General features: G+C 37.1%; 1 protein-coding gene across 8 annotated transcripts in view; it reads right to left on the reverse strand.

Moving 5' to 3' along the window:
* Positions 1–355: 355 nt before the first annotated feature.
* LRRC49 (leucine rich repeat containing 49) overlaps positions 356–21,276 on the reverse strand; it is a 149,595-nt gene continuing 128,674 nt past the window's right edge. For all 8 annotated transcript variants that reach the window (XM_086322757.1, XM_086322760.1, XM_086322758.1 and 5 more), the window contains 4 exons: positions 20,846–21,031; positions 17,713–17,822; positions 9,596–9,749; positions 356–1,027 (listed from right to left, as the gene is read on the reverse strand). In XM_086322757.1, the coding sequence (XP_086178883.1) occupies positions 824–1,027; positions 9,596–9,749; positions 17,713–17,822; positions 20,846–21,031 (654 nt within the window). In that variant the 3' untranslated portion in view covers positions 356–823. The remainder of the gene's footprint in view (positions 1,028–9,595; positions 9,750–17,712; positions 17,823–20,845; positions 21,032–21,276) is intronic.

Here is a 21,276-nt window from a genome sequence, read left to right on the forward strand (position 1 = left end):
AATCTCTAATACTTTTGAGATACAGGTACACATGCCTGCCTAGAAAAAGAGCCTCAGAGTAGCCAACAACAGAAAGACACACAATTCATAGAAGCAGACTTACGGATTAGTCACTGCATTTCACATACATACACTCAGGATCTCTTAAGGCAAACACACTTCCTTCTTGTCCCTGTTTGGACTCATTTTCGTATTTTCTGCTCATAGTGACACCCAGGACTTTCTGTGGTGTGCCGAGGATGCATCCTTAGAATGAGGCCTCTTCCTACATAAGTAAAGAGAAGGGCTCCTACTCAGCTCAAGAGAAACGTGCAATAAATAGGACAATTCTGACTGGATTAAGGAGGCAAACACGTTTTCTTTTAAAGTAATTTATTAATAAGTTTATTCTTCACTCATAAAAAAGAACATATTTTTGGCTTTGAAATCATGACATAAAATAAAGAGGTAAGTAACTAAAAATTATCAGCTGAAAGTAGACAGAAGCAACTCATGCTGAACCATGAGCGAACACTACGTGCTTTGGGCTGTAGCAGGGGCACCAGTCAAATCAAGAACCCAAGACGCAGGGCCCATTCAAGGGCCCTAGAGACTGCTCAGTTCCCAAAGGTTGTTTGGTCAACATATATAGGAAATGAATTTTCCCTTTTGCTCTTTCCTTCCTAACCTTTAACTACAAGAACAGTAGGCAATAGATGCTTTGATGCTAGTCTTTCTAGCTTGAAGGAAAAGTTTTGTTGTTGTTTTAACATTTTTTAACCCACATAGTTTCAACCATCAAAAACATAAAACTAAAAATCTCAGTTGTAACTAAAAGCCATTTCTATTTTTGGTCAGTTATCTGCTGTAAGCAAAGCTTCATATAGGAATTTTTATTGCGGATTTCTATAACTGCATCCCTCACAAGCTCAATGAACATCTGTGGCCAAAGTTTCTGCAAAGCTTCATTTTTCATGTTGATTTCCGTGGCTTCCTTCACAAGATCCTCGATATACATCTTGCAGAATTTCTTTTTTTCCTTTATTTCCTGTTAGAAAAAGAATATTTTGCATAGAATCATAATTAAGCCCCAAACCAAAGCAACAATTAGCTGAACCAGAGAAGCTTGATAATCTATTCTGACCCCACTCCTCAGAGCAGGAATACTTTCCTAGACACTCTGACACAGAGCTCTGCTTGAGTAAAGATAGCAGCTGAAGACTTCCTTCTTGCCAGTCCACTCCCAGCTCTGTGGGACAGCTCTGTTAAAAATATATTTCTTGGCAACTATGAGAAGAAAACTTCCAGTTGAGCTAATATGAAATTCATTTGCTAATTATGGGGAGAAATAAAGATTTTAAATTGTATTTAAAAAGTGTTTATTTATTGGAATCACTGGATCATAACTACAATTTCTCTGTTGATAGACCTTCTCTCTCAGTGCAGGCAGTTTCCCTCACACAAGTCAGCTGAATGTACAGATTCACGGCTTCTAATGGTAAATGATACTAACAATATTAATTAACATGAGGTCAGTTAATGTGCATGTGTGCTAAGTTGCTTCAGTCATGTCCAACTCTCGCAACCCTATGGAATGTAGCCCACTAGGCTCCTCTGTCCATGGGATTCTCCAGGCAAAAAAACTGGAGTGGATTGCCATGCCCTCCTCCAGGGGATCTTCCCAACTTAGGGATCAAACCCATGCCTCTTACACCTCCTGCATTGGCAGGAGGGTTCTTTACCACTAGCACCACCTGGGAAGCCTTGAGCTCAATTAATATCTATATACAAACACGAAATAGCCACACTCTGACTTAATTCCATATTTTAGGAAAGGATGTAGTGATATATTACACTGACTTATGTGACTGAGAATATTTGGACAAAGTTGGGGGGAAGTGTACAAGGAGAAAGAGGACATATATACAAGCCTGGGACCCAGAACTTGGCCTTCAGATGAGACAATGCACCCACTCAACTTCTGGGTCTGACAGTCTGCAAATGAAAAGTGAAAGTGAAAGTCGCTCAGGTGTGTCCGACTCTTTGCAACCCCATGGACTATAGAGACCATGGAATTCTACAGGCCAGAATACTGGAGTAGTTAGCCTTTCCCTTCTCCAGGGGATCTTCTTAACCCAGGGATCAAACCCAGGTCTCCCTCATTGCAGGCGGATTCTTTACCAGCTGAGCCACAAGGGAAGCCCAAATGAAAAATCTGGGTTCAAAACACAACAGAGGAAGTTTGAGACCTGAGGTAATTGGGGCATTGGGCTTGGATTTCATCCTAGAAGCTGAAACAAAGCCATTTTAATTAATGCAAGAATTTGACACTTAATTTGGCTATTGATACTTTGAGTATTCAGGCACAATGATGGAAAATGCCATAATATATATGGGAAAAAAACATGAAATAGATCAGATAATCAGCATTATAGGGGAAGCAATTCACATAAATGGATAAGGAAATAAGTAATAAATGTCAATGAGAAAATAGGTTTAACTAATTGAAAAACGATCTACTAAAACCTCCAACTCAAATCAAAATAGCAAAATCATTTTTAAAAAGTTAAATTTAAAATATCAACAAATACTGCCCTTAAAATCTACTATGAAGGTTTATAGTAACAAGGAAAATGCTTACACTATAATGCTAAGTGGAAAAAGAAAAAGTACAAAATGAAATTTTGATAGAGGTTGGGTTATATGAGTATATGTATTTGTCAAAACTTAACAATTGTATACCTAAGATTTTATTTCATTGTATATAAATTATGCCTCAAAATAAAAAACTATATGAATTACTGAACTCTAATGATCTGCTCCTTGCAGTCCAAGGGACTCTCAAGAGTCTTCTCCAACACCACAGTTCAAAAGCCTCAATTCTTTGGCGCTCAGCTTTCTTCACAGTCCAACTCTCACATCCATACATGACCACTGGAAAAAACCATAACCTTGACTAGACGGACGTTTGTTGGCAAAGTAATGTCTCTGCTTTTCAATATGCTATCTAGGTTGGTCATAACTTTTCTTCCAAGGAGTAAACATCTTTTAATTTCTTGGCTGCAGTCACCATCTGCAGTGACTTTGGAGCCCCAAAAAATAAAGTCTGACACTGTTTCCACTGTTTCCCCATCTATTTGCCATGAAGTGATGGGACCAGATGCCATGATCTTTGTTTTCTGAATGTTGAGCTTTAAGCCAACTTTTTCACTCTCCTCTTTCACTTTCATCAAGAGGCTCTTTAGTTCCTCTTCACTTTCTGCCATAAGGGTGGTGTCATCTGCATATCTGAGGTTATTGATATTTCTCTTGGCAATCGTGATTCCATCTTGTGCTTCCTCCAGCCCAGCGTTTCTCATGATGTACTCTGCATAGAAGTTAAATAAGCAGGGTGACAATATACAGCCTTGATGTACTCCTTTTCCTATTTGGAACCAGTCTGTTGTTCCATGTCCAGTTCTAACTGTTGCTTCCTGACCTGCATATAGGTTTTTCAAGAGGCAAGGAGATCAGCCCTGGGATTTCTTTGGAAGGAATGATGCTAAAGCTGAAACTCCAGTACTTTGGTCACCTCATGTGAAGAGTTGACTCATTGGAAAAGACTCTGATGCTGGGAGGGATTGGGGGCAGGAGGAGAAGGGGACGACAGAGGATGAGATGGCTGGATGGCATCACTGACTCGATGGACGTGAGTCTGAGTGAACTCCGGGAGTTGGTGATGGACAGGGAGGCCTGGCGTGCTGCGATTCATGGGGTCACAAAGAGTCGGACATGACTGAGCGACTGAACTGAACTGAACTGAATGATCTGCTTGCTAAATCATTTAGGGAGAAGCATGGTAATGTGTGCAATTACTTGGAAATAAATTTTAAAAATAAGATGGATTATTGATGGATAGAGGATGGGGAAAAGCATAGATAAGTGATAAAGCAAGTACATGGTACAGTACAATACTAACAGTAGAATTTAAGTTTGGGGAATGAATGTTTACTGTAAAATTATTTCAACTTTTTCATATATTTGAAATTTTCATTAAAAAGTTACAAAAATATATTCAATATTAATGAAAGGAAATATACTGAAGTGTCATTAAGATTGTCTTAGGGTAGTGAGATGAATATTTCTACTCCTTTTTTATACTTCTCTTTCTTTTCCAAAGTTTTACAATTTATAAAACAAAAAATAAATATGTTTTGGATTCTTGATTAATTAACAGAAGTTAACAACGAGTCCCAGTTGTCACTAACCTCCTCTAACAGAGGCACATTTTGGAAATTTTCTTATGACATATAAGATTTCTCTAAATAATCACCATTCAGGGCTCAACATGCTGATCTGATTTTATTTAGTTCATGTGCTAAAAGCAACAGGTCATGTATTGACCTATCATAAAAATATGCACATATTCTGATGGGCAATAAATAACAGATGGTTCCAGCTGGTGACTTCTCTGGTGAACCAAACTTCACTAACTCTGAAATATTGTCTGGGACCTAGTCATGTGCACTAAGTTAGCTTATCAATGAGAACAGCATTTAGCTGCTCCCTTTTAACACTCAGTAAATTTGGGAAACAAGGAGAATACCAGGAAGAAAGATAAGTGTGAATCACTGGAGATCAAAAACTAAAACAAGCAATATTTTGCAACGAGCAATGTATTTACATAAGTAGAAGACCTCTCTTACAGACGTGTAAGTTTCTTAAAACATGATTTTGAATTTTTAAAAAATTTCTAGCAGTAGGACCAGAAAATTTTTATAGTAATAAAGGATAAGAAAAATATAAAGATATTTAAATGATTTTTGTTAAATAATTTATATATAATATGAATTAAACTTTTCTAATTGGCATAGTGCAATTTTTGGTGCTTTACAATTTTGTGCTAGTTTCTTCCATGACTTCTTTATAAACATGTTGATACAGAATTATATCTAATATATACTAACCCTTAATTAGTAAATGTGTTTGAAAGCATCTTTGCTTCATCATTTCTTCTCTCCACTAAGCCAATTACTCTGCATCTCCATGCAGTATACTCTAAAACTCATCAGGTGTCTGCCAGCACAACTCATTCTGCATGTACAGAATGATCCTCTTAAGAGCACATTAGAGATACTTCTCTTGCCCTGACCTGTCAAGAAGTTGCTCCTCTTTGAATAATGCTTTTTCCATTCTCAAATGCTTTCACACATCACACACTTATTCTTTTTCTATCCCTGTAGGGGGTATAAAACAAGTATTTCACAAGTTCAATCCTGATGAGATGAACTCTACAATATTGTTTATGTTAGTTCATTGAACTAAAATTCTATTGTCATGAAGATAGAAAAAAGCAGGTCATGGTAGACTTGTTATAAAGTTATTTGAACAATAATGGTACTTGTATAGGAATTTAATCCATATCTCCATTTTATAAATGGGACTCTAAGGTTAACAAAGGTTGAGAGACTTGCTCAGGATTGGCTGTCATCTACTAATACCTACCGGAGAAAATGCTGATTTAGCTCTTGAAGAACCTGCAGTTTAGTTGGAGAGATATCCTATACACATTGAAAGCTTAACTAAAAGAAAGGAAACAGTACATGAGTGCTGGATGAGATGTGTAGACAGCAAATACCACCAGTGTTCAAAGAAACGAGAGCCCTTTGTGCTGGGGTGGTCAAGACGACTTCAGGAAGCATTCAGGATAAACTGAAAGGAGTCAAGGCCAGCAATCAGAAGGCCTGAGTCCTAGAGGCAGTTCAGTCAGGAATTCACTATGTGAGCCTCAGCTGTTCACCTAAGTTTCCAATTTTCCTCAGCTGTCTAATAACAGGATTGGATTCTTTAAAGTCCCTTTCAGCTTTCCATCCATCTTAAATCTTTTTCAGAATGAGTCAGGGCATTGGACCTACCAAGCAACAGAATTATACGTGTCATAGGCATAGTGAAAGGGGTGGCTTATCCTGATTTGTGAGAAACTTACTTCAAGTAATTCCTTCAACAACTCAAGATACACAGAGGCGAGAGAATCAGCACTTTGTGTTGCAGTGAGTAAAACATTTTCCAGGAAGTGGGGAATGCTACATTGTGAGTCAAGAGAAAGTGATTAACGACCAGGGCAAGGTCTTTCAGGTAATAAATAAGTGGTGGAATCATGGGCTCAGATCCAAATCCCCTAATGGCATATTATTCTTTCCAAATGTTATGTGGCTTCAGATTTTATTTTTCCCTTTGATACTTCTCAAAACAGGAGTCAGCATTGCTATCTTTACTTCTTGATTGCTTATTTACCTCTCAAACCACTTTAATCAAGACTCTGCTTATATGACTCCATGGAAACTCTATCTGTTTTTTTCAAAAAATGACCTCTATTGCCAAATTTATCAAAATTTCTCCCTACAGTTTGTGCCCTTGGGGGGTGGGGGGGTTAGAAAATCATAGCCTACCGAATCACGGTCATATTTTCAACTGTTTTTTAAGTGAGAATTTTAAAGTTTGCTTTTCATATTTGGGTTTTTATTTGATCTGGAGTTAATTTTTTTAATATGGTTTTTAAGAAAGTACACCATAGTAGGGATATGTATTTCTGATTTGATATTTCATTTCCTCAATAGCATTTATTAGCTAGTCTGTCTGTACTAGTCAGCAATACCTGATATCTGTACAAAGTCTTCCCACAAACATGGGATAGTTCTGGCTATTTTGTCCATGGATCTACGAATCTATTCTTACATGGCCTCAATTACTACAGCTAAAAATAGTACTTCATATCTGGTAAGGCAACTTCTCTTCACTTATACTGTTGTGTTATTTTAAGTTCTTTGCTCTATCAAACACCTTTAGGATCAACTGATGAAGTTCTACAAATAACTTTTCTAAATTTTTATTAGAATTGCCTTATACTGATGGATTTAGGAAGAACTGACATCTTTACTATGTAGAAAGTTTCTGTCCATAAACATAAACCATCTATTTAGTTCTTCCTCAGTGTCTTTCAATAAAACTTTATAATTTTCTCTGTGGAGGGCTTATATATATTTTAAAGAAAGCTGATCACCGAAGAATTGATGCTTTTGAACTATGGTGTTGGAGGAGACTCTGGAGAGTCCCCTGGACTGCAAGGAGATCCAACCAGTCCATTTTAATGGAGATCAATCCTGGGTGTTCATTGGAAGGACTGATGCTGAGGCTGAAACTCCAATACTTTGCCACCTGATGCAAAGAGCTGATTCATTTGAAAAGACCCTGATGCTGGGAAAGATTGAGGGCAGGAGGAGAAGGGGTGACAGAGGATGAGATGGTTGGATGGCATCACCAACTCAATGGACATGGGTTTAGGTGAACTCTGGGAGTCGGTGATGGACAGGGAGGCCTGGTGTGCTGCGGTTCATGGGGTCGCAAAGAGTCGGACATGACTGAGCGACTGAACTGAACTGACAGTGTTTATTGTCATGGTAAATGGTATATTATTTTAAACTTATTTTTGAATAAGTAACACAACCTATACGGGATTGTTGGTCCCTTTTCTCACTGATTTCTAAAAGTTCTTGATAATTTAGGGAGATTAGTTGCAAATTATTTCTTTCGTTTGTTTTTTTGTCATTGCTTATTTTATCTCTCTGAAGGTCTTTCTGATCTCAGTGCTGCACATAAATCTTTCATGGTTTTTTGTAGATATTTTACCCTTTCATTATAAACTTCAACATCTCTGACTCATTTAGAATTAATGCGGATGTAAGTATAAAGTCTGAATCCAGCTCTTTTCCCCCCTTAATTCCGTAGTTATTTTCAAATCACTACTGGGATAATCCTTCTTGATTTGCTTGAGATTATTCTTTATCATATAATAAATTCTCTTTTTTATCTAGATGTATATTTGAATTTTCCATTCTATCTCATTAGACTATCTTTCCATAAACACCCTGTTTTAACTGATAAGATCATAATACGTCTTAATTTATCTAGTAGTGCTAGTTTTCTCCCCATCATTTTTCTTTTTCAGAGTTTTTATGGTTATTTATGTTTATTTTCCCACAGGTACTGTAGAATCAATTCAATGTAAAATTTTTGGCTTCTTATTGGGATTATATTAAATTTTAAATTATTTTAAGGAAAACTGACTTTTAAAAATTGGAGTTTGGTTTCTTCACACTGCTGTGTTGAAGAGAATCAGCCATACGTATACATGAATCTCCTCTTTGTTTTGATTTCCTTTCCCTTTAGGTCACCACAGAGCACTGAGTAGAGTTCCCCTGAGCTACACTCTCCCGACTTACTGATTTACATTATCCCTGCATATGTCTATCTCCTCCATCAGAACGTGAGATTCATGAGGATAATAACAGCGTCTTCTCACAGTCCAAGTATTACACGTGACAGGTGCTCAATACGTGAGTTTTGAATGTAAGAAAGGATAACTATAAAGATGACTTCAAGTAATTCATTTCAAATATTTAAAGAGTTTTCATAAGGAAGATATTTGCTCTGTTTCCTACATAAGGCAACATCAGCATCACTAATTCAAAGTTATTAGGAGGCAGCTTAACATGGGGAAGACTTTCTCCACTGCTGGAGTTGCTCAGTGATACACAACTACCTCACGAAGCAGTAACCTTTCATGCGCTAGAATTTAAAGCAGAATCTCTTCAAAACATCCTTCAGGATGCTATAAAAATATTGTTGCATTGAGTTAAATGCTTTTCAAAGTATAATCTTTAGAGGCCTATGGGTTCCAAAGAGATTCTTCAGGTCTGGGAATGAGGTGAGGAGAAAGGAAAAGAATAGAAGATCCAATCAAACAGAGCTCTGAACCCCATCTACAACAGGAGCAGCTCTGCTGTTTTGCTTTCTTTTGACATAATGAGTTTTCAGCTATAATATAGTTTGAATAAAGAATCTCACAACCATTATAAAACATTTGAAAAATATTTGGCCAATACACACTCACACAGCCCCCTAAACCCCTCAAAAACTCTTGCAGAATTTTAACATCTTATTTTTATATAGAGGGCCTGTTTCTTCACCTTTCTCTGATTTCCATCAAGGCACACACTGCATGGTTCTCTTCTTTATAGTTCTGCAGTCCCCTAACACAGCATTCCCTCAAAAAACTTCTGAACACATACAGGAGTAAAGAATTGGTTCTAGCCTTTCTGTCTAAAAGACTATAGTGGAAACAAAATAGGTTAAAACTATGTGACTAAGAACACAGAAGCTAATGCTGTAGGAGAATAAAATAGTGAATTAAAACCTCAAGGACCTAGGCAAAGAGAACAGAAATGGAGGTTCTGTTGTGTCTTCTGCCAGTCTGGCACAAGCTAGGAAAGTACTCAGAGCAAGTCTATTCCAGTTTTCTTAATTCAGAGATCTGAATCCTGGTCCTACTTCAGTCTAAATTTTTGGTACCTATTTCTTTTCAATATTTCTTTTCTGCTTAAATATATTGAACTAAGGGCTCTACTTCTCCCTAATTCCTTGGTGCCTACTGCCCCCAGCTCTGGATATGAGGCTGACTAACATCCCAGATTTTAAAAAGGTTATCTTAAATGAGTAAGAGAGAAACATATAACTCCCAAGTCTTAAGCCATTTGGAATTTATCCAAGCACTAAGTTCCAAAGATAATGGTAGTTTTACCTCTAGCTTTTCAGTATAGAAGTCTCTCGTGGTATAATTCAGTGTAGCACGATTTGTGTTTTCTCCCACAAGTCTCTTGCTATCATTATTTTCTTCACTGACAATACCAGGTTTTTTCCCTTTGGTTTCTAGAAGATATCGGAATTGCTTCTTCCTGTAGAAAGACGGTAAAGAGACTTAGAGAGTTACTTATCCAATTGGTGAAAATGTCTTTTCTGTTGATTTTTGAGGGTGGCATATGCTTTTTTGAATATCTGTTTTATGAGTTTGAGTTTTTAAAGTCAATTCACTACTCCAATTTCTCTACTAATTAAGTTATATAACTCAAATTCTTTTGTTTTTTACTACCAATCATCAACAAAGACATGTCTCAAGCATTTCTAAAATGAAAAAAACTGTCTTTAAAAAATCAATATAAAACTTAAACAACACAGAACACACACACAAAAAGCAATTAAACACACGGTAGACCAAACTTCCATAGTCTTTATATCCCATGAAACATGTTAGTTACACATCTTATAAATCACAAAAATAGTTCATAATTTCATTATGTAGCTTAGTAGTATTATCCATAGCTACAAATGGAATGGAATACTGGTTTAAGTTTAGGAAAAGCAGAACGAAAGTACTTCTAGCTGTTATCACATCAAGGGCAAGATCTCAACAGGAGGTAAATAATGAAACAGGAAGCTTCGTTTGATCATGAAGAACACAGACAGTGTTCATAGTATCACCTGCAGACCCACAAGCCTAGAATTACAGACGACAGCAACTCATCATTCATGAAGGTTGCTTTCTGGTTTCTACCACTTAGGGTGTCTCTCAGGGAAGTGATGTAACTACTATGAACTGTGAACTAAGACTGGGAGCACAAAGGGAATATATCTTTTAGAAAATGTCTTCATTTTTCCAATTTAATATGAGTATAACACAGCGATTTAAAAAATTATAAGGAGTACATATTTTGAAAAGTATGAAGAAAAAGCGTAAAATCATCCATAAATATATAACATATAAATCTATATAAATCAGTAACATTGTTCACATTAGACATATTTCCTCATAGACTTTCTCTGTGAATTTTTGTAAAAAGTTAAGATCATACTAAACATCCAGGTTTGTATACTGTTTTTGCTTAATGCTATATAATAAGCATTTTCTATGTTATTAAAATTAATATTTTAATAAATGAATAAAATTTAATTGTGATGTAGGTCAATTTATATGATCAATCTCGTTTACTGGATATTTTGGTAGCATAATTTTCTCACTCTTATAAAGAAGAAAGTAATATACGTATTTATCTATATTTATTTTATTGATTTTTAATTATGAAAGCAATATACAAGTTATCCATCACTTTCAGTAGTGTTTTCAAATAATCAGTTTTTCATTATGTTTTCAATGTCATCTCCTTTATTTAATTTTCTTCAGGATTATTTTGCTATTGTTTTCCTAACTTCTTTAGATAAATGTTTAGCTCCTTCATTTTCAGTCTTTATTCTTTCCTAATGTACTCATTTCAATACATATATTGATTTTAAAATCTCACAATACTATTATCGTTGCTTTATATAGTTGACGTTTATTTACTTTCATCCCACAAATTTACTACTTTCTTTGCTCTTTAGTTTTCCTTGCACATCAGAATTTCTATCTGGGATCAAGTTCTTTCTGCCTTAATTAGAGACTATCATTTCTTCTACTGCAGGAATACTGATGGCAAATCTCTTAAAATCCTTTTTTTAGAAACTAATACAATAATTTTAACACAAAGAATAATAACAAAACAGAACAAACCCCAAAAGATAATTCCAAGTACTACATACATACAGTAAAGAGTAAGCTTCTGCACTATGAAACCCTACTGTTCTCAGTTTAACTCCTACAGACAATCATTTCTAAAAAACAAAATATTTAAAATTACACAAGGAAATCTCTGCAGTATATGTTCTATTTCTCACAAATTGCAGCATACTATACAACTGTTCTATATCTTATATTTTTAGTTTCTAAGACATCTTAAAGATTATTTCATATCAGAACTTCTAATAATTTTCATATCTGCAAGTAATTGGTCCTTTATTAATGGACATGTAGCTGGTTTTACAAAAGGCAGAGGAACCAGAGATCAAATTGCCAATGTCTGCTGGATCATCAAAAAAGCCAGAAAGTTCCAGAAAAACATCTATTTCTGCTTTATTAATTATGCCAAAGCATTTGACTGCATGGATCACAATAAACTGTGGAAAATTCTGAAAGAGATGAGAATACCAGACCACCTGACCTGCCTCTTGAGAAACCTATATGCAGGTCAGGAATCAACAGTTAGAACTGGACATGGAACAACAGACTGGTTCCAAATAGGAAAAGGAGTACATCAAGGCTGTATATTGTCACCCTGCTTATTTAACTTATATGCAGAGTACATCAGGAGAAACGCTGGACTGGAGGAAGCACAAGCTGGAAATCAAGATTGCCGGGAGAAATATCAATAACTTCAGATATGCAGATGACACCATCCTTATGGCAGAAAGTGAAGAAGAACTAAAGAGCCTCCTTTTTTTTTAAATTTTATTTTTAAACTTTACAATATTGTATTGGTTTTGCCAAATATCGAAATGAATCCGCCACAGGTATACATGTGTTCCCCATCTTGAACCCTCCTCCCTCCTCCCTCCCCATACCCTCCCTCTGGGTCGTCCCAGTGCACCAGCCCCAAGCATTCAGTATCGTGCATCAAACCTGGACTGGCAACTAGTTTCATATATGACATTATACGTATTTCAATGCCATTCTCCCAAATCATCCCACCCTCTCCCTCTCCCACAGAGTCCAAAAGACTGTTCTATACATCAGTGTCTCTTTTGCTGTCTCGTATACAGGGTTATTGTTACCATCTTTCTAAATTCCATATATATGCATTAGTATACTGTATTGGTGTTTTTCTTTCTGGCTTACTTCACTCTGTATAATAGGCTCCAGTTTCATCCACCTCATTAGAACTGATTCAAATGTATTCTTTTTAAAGGCTGAGTAATACTCCATTGTGTATATGTACCACTGCTTTCTTATCCATTCATCTGCTGATGGACATCTAGGTTGCTTCCATGTCCTGGCTATTATAAACAGTGCTGTGATGAACACTGGGGTACACGTGTCTCTTTCAATTCTGGTTTCCTCAGTGTGTATGCCCAGCAGTGGGATTGCTGGATCATAAGGCAGTTTTATTTCCAGTTTTTTAAGGAATCTCCACACTGTTCTCCATAGTGGCTGTCCTAGTTTGCATTCCCACCAACAGTGTAAGACGGTTCCCTTTTCTCCACACCCTTTCCAGCATTTATTGCTTGTAGACTTTTGTATCGCAGCCATTCTGACTGGCGTGAAATGGTACCTCATAGTGGTTTTGATTTGCATTTCTCTGATGATGAGAGATGTTGAGCATCGTTTCATGTGTTTGTTAGCCATCTGTATGTCTTCTTTGGAGAAATGTATATTTAGTTCTTTGGCCCATTTTTTGATTGGGTCATTTATTTTTCTGGAATTGAGCTGTAGGAGTTGCTTGTATATTTTTGAGATTAGTTGTTTGTCAGTTGCTTCATTTGCTATTATTTCCTCCCATTCTGAAGGCTGTCTTTTCACCTTGCTTATAGTTTCCTTTATTGTGCAGAAGCTTTTAAGTTTAATTAGGTCCCATTTGTTTATTTTTGCTTTTATTTCCAATATTCTGGGAGGTGGGTCATAGAGGATCCTGCTGTGATGTATGTCGGAGAGTGTTTTGCCTATGTTCTCCTCTAGGAGTTTTATAGTTTCTGGTCTTACATTTAGATCTTTAATCCATTTTGAGTTTATTTTTGTGTATGGTGTTAGAAAGTGTTCTAGTCTCATTCTTTCACAAGTGGTTGACCAGTTTTCCCAGCACCACTTGTTAAAGAGATTGTTTTTAATCCATTGTATATTCTTGCCTCCTTTGTCACTAAAGAGCCTCTTGATGAAAGTGAAAGAGGAGAGTGAAAAAGTTGGCTTAAAGCTCAACATACATGGCATCCGGTCCCATCACTTCATGGGAAATAGATGGGGAAACAGTGGAAACAGTGGCTGACTTTAGTTTTGGGGGCTCCAAAATCACTGCAGATGGTGACTGCAGCCATGAGATTAAAAGACGCTTACTCCTTGGAAGGAAAGTTATGACCAACCTAGACAGCATATTAAAAAGCAGAGACATTACTTTGTCAACAAAGGTCCGTCTAGTCAAGGCTATGGTTTTTCCAGTACTCATGTATGGATGTGAGAGTTGGACTATAAAGAAGGCTGAGCACTGAAGAATTGATGCTTTTGAACAGCGGTGTTGGAGAAGACTCTTGCAAGTCCCTTGGACTGCAAGGAGATCCAACCAGTCCATTCTAAAGGAGATCAGTCCTGGATGTTCATTGGAAAGACTGATGTTGAAGCTGAAACTCCAATACTTTGGCCACCTGATGTGAAGAGCTGACTCATTTGAAAAGACCCTGATGCTGGGAGAGACTGAGGGCAGGAGGAAAAGGGGACGACAGAGGATGCGATGGTTGGATGGCATCACCGACTCAATGGACATGGGTTTGGGTGGACTCTGGGAGTTGGTGATGGACAGGGAGGCCTGACGTGCTGCGGTCCATGGATTCGCAAAGAGTTGGACACAACGGAGCGAATGAACTGAACTGAACTGAGTGAATTTTCATATTTTTGTTATTTAATATTATAAACACTGTAACGAAAATCCCTGGATACCTATGTTTGTGCTGTCTATAACTTTGTGATGAAACAACTTTTTTAAAGTTTTAAGGCAGTTGTATCTTGTTTTCTGAGACTTTGCTTCTCTTGTTTCTTTGCTTTTCCAATTGCAATTGTACAGGTTTTTGTCTCATTCTTTTTTAATTTTATGATATTATCATTACAGAAAGTTATGTGCATGAATATGCTTTTTGAGATATATGAAGATTTTCTTTGAGTTTAAATATATGTTCAATTTTTGAAAGTTTTAAATAGGTATTTAAATAGGCTTTTTTTCCCCCTGAATTGGGGATAAGTTTCTAGAAATAAAATTCTAAATACATTTATTTGGTACAGTGTGTTAAGTGAGTTATTCAAATCCTCAGTATTATTTTCTAATTGTGTTTATTTGATCAAATGATCAAATAGGTTAAATATTTACCACAATAATGTGAATTTGTTAATATGTACTTATATTTGTTAACATATTTAGAAGCTGTGATCTTGGTTACATTAAGTTTCATAATTCTCTTTTTTGGTGGATTTTAAGTTTTTGATATCATCAAAATGACGGGCTGGATGAGTTACAAGCTGGAATCAAGATAGGTGGGAGAAACAGCAACAATCTAAGTTATTTGGATGATATCACTCTAATGCTCTAATGGCAGAAAGAGAAGAGGAACTAAAGAACCTCTTGATGAGGGTGAAGGAGGAGAGTGAAAAAGCCAGCTTAAAATTAATATTAAAAATACTCGCATCATGGTATCTGACCCCATTCATTACTTCAGGGCAAATAGAAAGGGAAAAGGTAGAAGTAGTGACAGACTTCCTCTTATTGGTCCCTAAAATCACTGTGGATGGTAACTGCAGCCATGAAATTAGAAGACCATTGCTTCTTGGCAGGAAAGCTATGACAAACTTAGTGTGTTTGCCAACAAAGGTCCATGTAGTCAAGGCTATGGTCTTCCCAGTGGTTACATATGGTTGAGAGAGCTGGACCATAAAGAAGGCAGAGTGCCACAGAATTGATGCCTTCGAACTGTGGTGCTGGAGAAGACTTCTGAGAGTTGCTTGGACAGACAAGATATCAAACCAGTCAATCTTAAAGGAAATCAATCCTGAATACTCATTGGAAGGACTGATGCTGAAGCTGAAGCTCCAGCATTTTGGTCACTGATGTGAACAGCTAAATCATTGGAAAAGCCCCTGATGCTGGGAAAGATTGAGGGCAGAAAGAGAAAAGGGTGTCAGAGGATGAGATGGCTGGGTGGCACCACCAATGCAATGGACATGAACTTGGGCTAACTCTGGGACATGGTAAGGGACAGGGAAGTCTGGCAGGCTGTGGTCCACGGGGTTGCCGAGGGACATGACCGGACAACTGAACAACACCATCAGCTCTATCACCGCTAGTAGTAACACTCCCATGGCTATTTATTGCTATTTGCCTGTTATATATTTTCCATCCCTTTATTTTCAACCTTTATATATTGCTTTAGGAGTATGTCTCAAAAACAAAACGAAATTTAGTTTTTAACCCAAGCTGAGAGCTATTTTCAATTAATAGAATTTCATTCATGAATATTTATTGTGATAACTGACATGTTCATTTTTTTCTTGCCATCCTGCATTTTTTGTTGATCAGTGGTTTTTTTCTTTTAATGATTTAGAAATTGTACATCTTATCTTCTTTTCTAATGGTAGCCCTTGAGATTTGAAAACACATAGATAAACATATACTTTTCGATTTCTCCCAAACAGGGAAAGAAACTTGGCAAACTTCAACATCCTTTCTCTGAGGATATTCTGGGATTATTTTTTTCAGGTTATTAAAATTTTTTGCATTATGTGCTGTGCTTAGTCGCTCAGTCGTGTCCAACTCTTTGCTACCCCATGTACTGTTGGTCGTCAGGCTCCTCTGTCCATGGGTATTCTCCAGCAAGAATACTGGAGTGGGTTACCGTGCTCTCCTCCAGGGCATCTTCCCAACCCAGGGATCAAACCCAGGTCTACCTGCAGTGCGGGCAGATTCTTTACCAACTGAGCCACCAGGGAAGCCCACTTATTAATGAGTCTTTCCACAACATCATTTCTTTAATTCAGTGCTTCCTATTTTTTACATTTACTGCTCATTTTGTAGCAGCACCTCGCTCAGTACTTTTTTTCCAGAATGTTCTGTGGGCTTTTTAGAGAGTTCAGCTCTGCCAATCAGATACACATGGGTAAGCTCTGAAATCAGAACTGAACTAAGTGGGAGAGTAAGCACGCCAGATACCCCTTTTATTGGTATGAATCATAGTAGAGCCAAGTTTTGAGGAGGGGAGCGGGGAACTCCCTGACCCCTGTGTGAACAGTGGAGGCCATGGTCTGGACAGGCATCCTGACCCCCCAGCCCCAGACTGTAGCCAAGGTGGCAGTGTCTTGGTGGACTGGCTCTGTGGTATCCTTGTGGGACCCCCTCCAGGCCCAGGCTAGAGGCTGCTTCCCTGTCCCTCTCAGTGACTTTGTAGATAGCTCATTTCTTGTATACCAGTTGTTTTCTCCTTCCTCTGGTCAGGGTGAATTCCCTATAACCGAGGCGTGACTGGCACGCCATCTTTGGCTTTCCTCTCTCCACGCCGCACCCTGTCAGTCTGTGTTTTCTGTCAGGTACACTTCTCTGTGTTTTTCAGTTATCTTCTCTATTCTTTCTTAGTTCAGACCCTTATAACCTCTCTCCTGGAATACAGACTGGCCTCCTGAATGGTGTCCGTTCCTTCCATCTCGATCCTCTCAAATGGCAGCTATTCTAGAACATGAATCTAACCACATGATTGTTGTGCTTAATTACAAAGCACAGTATTCATTTTGTTTTTCATGGATTTCTGGGCTCCTCAAAATCAGATCACAATCAATCTTTCTACTTTCACTTTCTATCACAATTCACAATCATCCTATGCTCTAATTATACTGAATTATTTACAGCTCCCTGTGCCTCTGCAGATCTCCTTCCCTCATACCCTGTATCTGAAAAAAAGATTATTCATTCCCGACGAGCTAGAAAAACGTTAACTCCTTGTGAAGCCTTCCCCAATGTTCTTCCAAAGCGTAATCTCTCCCATACTTTTACAGCCCTCTCTTACAACATCTGAAATGTCTTATTAGCTCATAAACTAGTAGGTTAATTTATTAGCTTATAAGCCACAAAAAAGCAAGAACTTTATCATATTCATCTTTATATCCCCAATACTTTGGAGAAGGCCAAACAAAAACAAATTTAGGATGTTTGTGGAATGAATAAATAGCACAATTAAGAAGTGTGTGTTATGTATTACTTTGTCTGGTGCAACAATACTTCTATAAAAACTATAGAAATGAAAGTTTACCTGGCATCACCCAGTATTGAAATCAGACGGTACTGGGGTAATTCAGAAGATGCTACATGGGCTAGGATTCCAAACAGCCTCTCAGCCATTATCATATCATTTTGCGTCACCTGAAGAGACAAATAGGAAAGGGGTAAAAAATGACATTGCCTCTTAACTTGATACAACCAACACAATCTCATAGAAATGTCCAGATTAAATATTTTCTTGGAGAGACTTCCTTGGTGGTCCAATGGTTGAGAATCCAATACAGAGGATGCCAGTTCGAGTCTTGGCTGGGGAACTAAGATCCCACATGCTGCAGGGCAACGAAGCCTGCAAACCGCAACTACAGAGCCATGCACTGCAAGGAAGACCCCACATGTTGCAACTAAGACCTGATGCAGCAGCCAAAAATAAATTAATTAATTAAAAAATTTCTTTTCAGGGAAAATACATTCTCCTGGGCTGTAAGAAGAGAGTAAGTTCTGACTGATATTTCTCTTTTCTCCCTGAGCTTGATTAGAATGTAGATTTACAAATGTGGCTTATAGTGATGGAAGAGGGCTGGGAGGTGAAGTGTTAGCTCTGACTTAGAAGCCATGGGTCCTGAGGATTATCTTGAAACACCTTAAATTCTTAATGAATTTTTTTTTTCAAAAATCCCAAAGCTTCTTTGAGTAGAATGATTTAAGGGGGAAAATCTCAAGTGTCAATGGAATAGATTAACTTTAATAATGTGTTAAAGGCAAGTCAACGTGTTGTTACTATCTTGTTCCTGAAAGGATAATTTCATCCCTTTCTGAGGGAATGAACATTGGATTAGGAATGGCACTCCTGCTTCTTCTGAAGTTGCATCCACCTTTCTCCCCACAAGGAATAATTTGTCACAGGTATATTCCCCATGTGGGCTCGTTCCTGTGTTAACCAAGAAACTACTAAAAGCTAAAAGCAAGACTTACATTAATATCTGGGCATTTTTTAAATATAAAATTAGGTTTCTTGCATTTTAAATACTATTTCTTTGCCAATAGAATTCAGTGGTTCCCAATCAGGGGCCACTTTGGTCCCTAGGGAATGTTTGCCAGCGTCTGGAGATGCTTTTGGCTCATTGCAACTGGTGGACAGATGCTACCAGCATCTAGTGAGTCGAAGCCAGGGATGCCGTTAATGTCCCACAACGTACGGGACAGTCCCCATAACAAAGAATAATCTGGTCCAAAATGTCAACAGAGCTGAGGTTGAGAGACCCTGGTACATTCCGGATCTTTAAAATCTTTATTCTTAACACTTGTTATAATTACCTACACAGGGATTTTCTGGAAAATAACCCATAATTCACAAGCGACTTATACATATGAATCACTGCAGGCTGACTCTTTCCCTTCCTTCCCTAGACTTCAGCAGTTACTGAGGCTGCAGCTCCCTGGAATCATTCCTCCAGCTGACAACTAACTTGTTTGGTCTAACACAGTCACCTAGTGGCCAGTGTAGGCCACTGCTCCATCTTCTCCTCTTGATGCTCACAATGCTCACTCTCTTTCATACAGAGAAAAGCAGAAATACAGCATGACACTATCACATACTGTCAAGGACGAGATAAGCAGTTTTATTCCAGGTCTTTTATTAAAAGGTCAAATATTCCTGGGCATTGACATTTTCAGAACTTTAAATCAGAGTACATTACATTGGTTCTTTCTCATTCTTCTCTACTTTATACAATTATATTATACTATTACTTCCTATTTTAAGGTTTTATAATAACTATTATGTCTCCAGCAGTGATCCACATTTGGGTAAATATAGTATTTGGGGTTAATCAAGATAATGGTTTGGCCATTAACGAGGGAGAATTCCTCACCTATAGCTAAAATAACTATCCTACAGTCCAGGCTAGCTTTGTAAACTTTTGGAACTATTAGATCTGACCAGTACTTACAACCTCTCTGGGGAAATACCAAGAGGGTACATAAACCTAAAACCAATCTCTTGAGAGCTAGTTGGAGAAATTATTAGTCATCTGAAGGTTCCAGGTTTGCCCTACATCTTCAACAGATGGCTGATACTGGGGTCATGGACCTACCATAGCTGATGCAAATTTCACATGGCTCTTGTGTGCTGACCCAGAGACCTCCAGTCTCCTGATGGCATGCTGGAGTTCTCAAGTTTTAGGCCAGAGTTACTTATAGTGTATCAGTTGCAGAGACTGCAGTTGCTATTATCACCCGGCTAGCAAAGTTGATTATAGCTCATCTTACAATAAGGAGGTCTGAATTTTAAGAGATAATCACACTAATACTAGTAGCATATTAAAAGATTTTTTCCTTTGGAAGATTATCTAAACTCAGTTCTGGAATTCCACAGTAGAAGAAGAAGCATTTCTCTCTCTTCTTCCAAAGTAATATTTAAAGAGAACATGATCTTTGGATAGCTGGGGGATTACCCTTGTGACAAGCTTAGCAGAATCAATCTGAAAAATAACTCTTTGCTAATAATTTTCCAGTTATTCAGGCTCCAGACCTGAATTATACAATGTAGATATGTCCAAGCAGCTGTTACAAACTATTAACAAAGCAATCTAGACTTTTACTTATGGTTGTTTTATTTCCTTTTTCATTCATGTTGACTTTTTCTTCTTTTAACTTTCCTCCTTATTTCTCCCTCTTACTCTTCTTTTTAAAATCACTCTTCTTTCCCTATGTACATTTTTTTTTGCATGTTATTCTTCCCTTCCTCTATCACAACCTTTATTAAATGACATTTAGTATCACTTCCCCAGGCCCTTTTGCATGTCAGTATGTACAACACTCTGAAAAACACAAAGATCACATTACTTACAGAAGTGTTCTTTTTCTTTTCATTTTAAACTATTATCCTATCAATCCTTCTTTGAATACTCAAAAACAATAGAAAAAAGTATTTACTGTTCACCATGATTTGGTTACTAATTTATTCACAAAATTTGCCTAGTATACTAGAAATTTTTAGACAAGTATTTTTAGCTTTTCAACATTTTAAATGTGATGATTTTTAAAAAAAATTATTTCTCAAAAGTTCAATCGTGATTTTATACATAAATTCCTGGATATTTTTATGATTATTTCCCTTTAAAAGAAACGTTTTAATTCTATAGTTGACTTAGTGTTTAGCTTACCTCTGTTCCATTTATTTTCTGCATATTAAAATGGCTCAGCCTAAACAGGACATAATATTTCCAGAGTGTAAAATTGACAACTGGATTTCCTTGAGGATCAATTGTCAACTGGTCAACTCGACGGAGCTGTGCTAGTGCATTAAATTGCTGCAGCATTACAAGATTTGTTTCCTTGAATTTAAGGTGCTACAATAATAAACAAAAAAAGGGGTAAATATTGACTCTAACCATCTTAAAATGTTACCATTAAAGCTTCACTATCATTCCCCAAATAAGTCTAAACTAGCTAATATGTTTTCATTAAACCAACTAAATGTATTAAACTTAAATACCTTTAATCCATCTAATACAAAATTATTGATAGAATATATTAAGCCACCCAATATTGAATTCGAAGTGATTTCCATTCTGCAAAGGACATCCACCTATCT

The sequence above is a fragment of the Bos grunniens genome, chromosome 10, assembly GCF_055505025.1.
Source record: "Bos grunniens cultivar Pamir isolate PY7600 chromosome 10, Bosgru_T2T1.0, whole genome shotgun sequence".
Classification (NCBI taxonomy): Eukaryota; Metazoa; Chordata; class Mammalia; order Artiodactyla; family Bovidae; genus Bos; species Bos grunniens.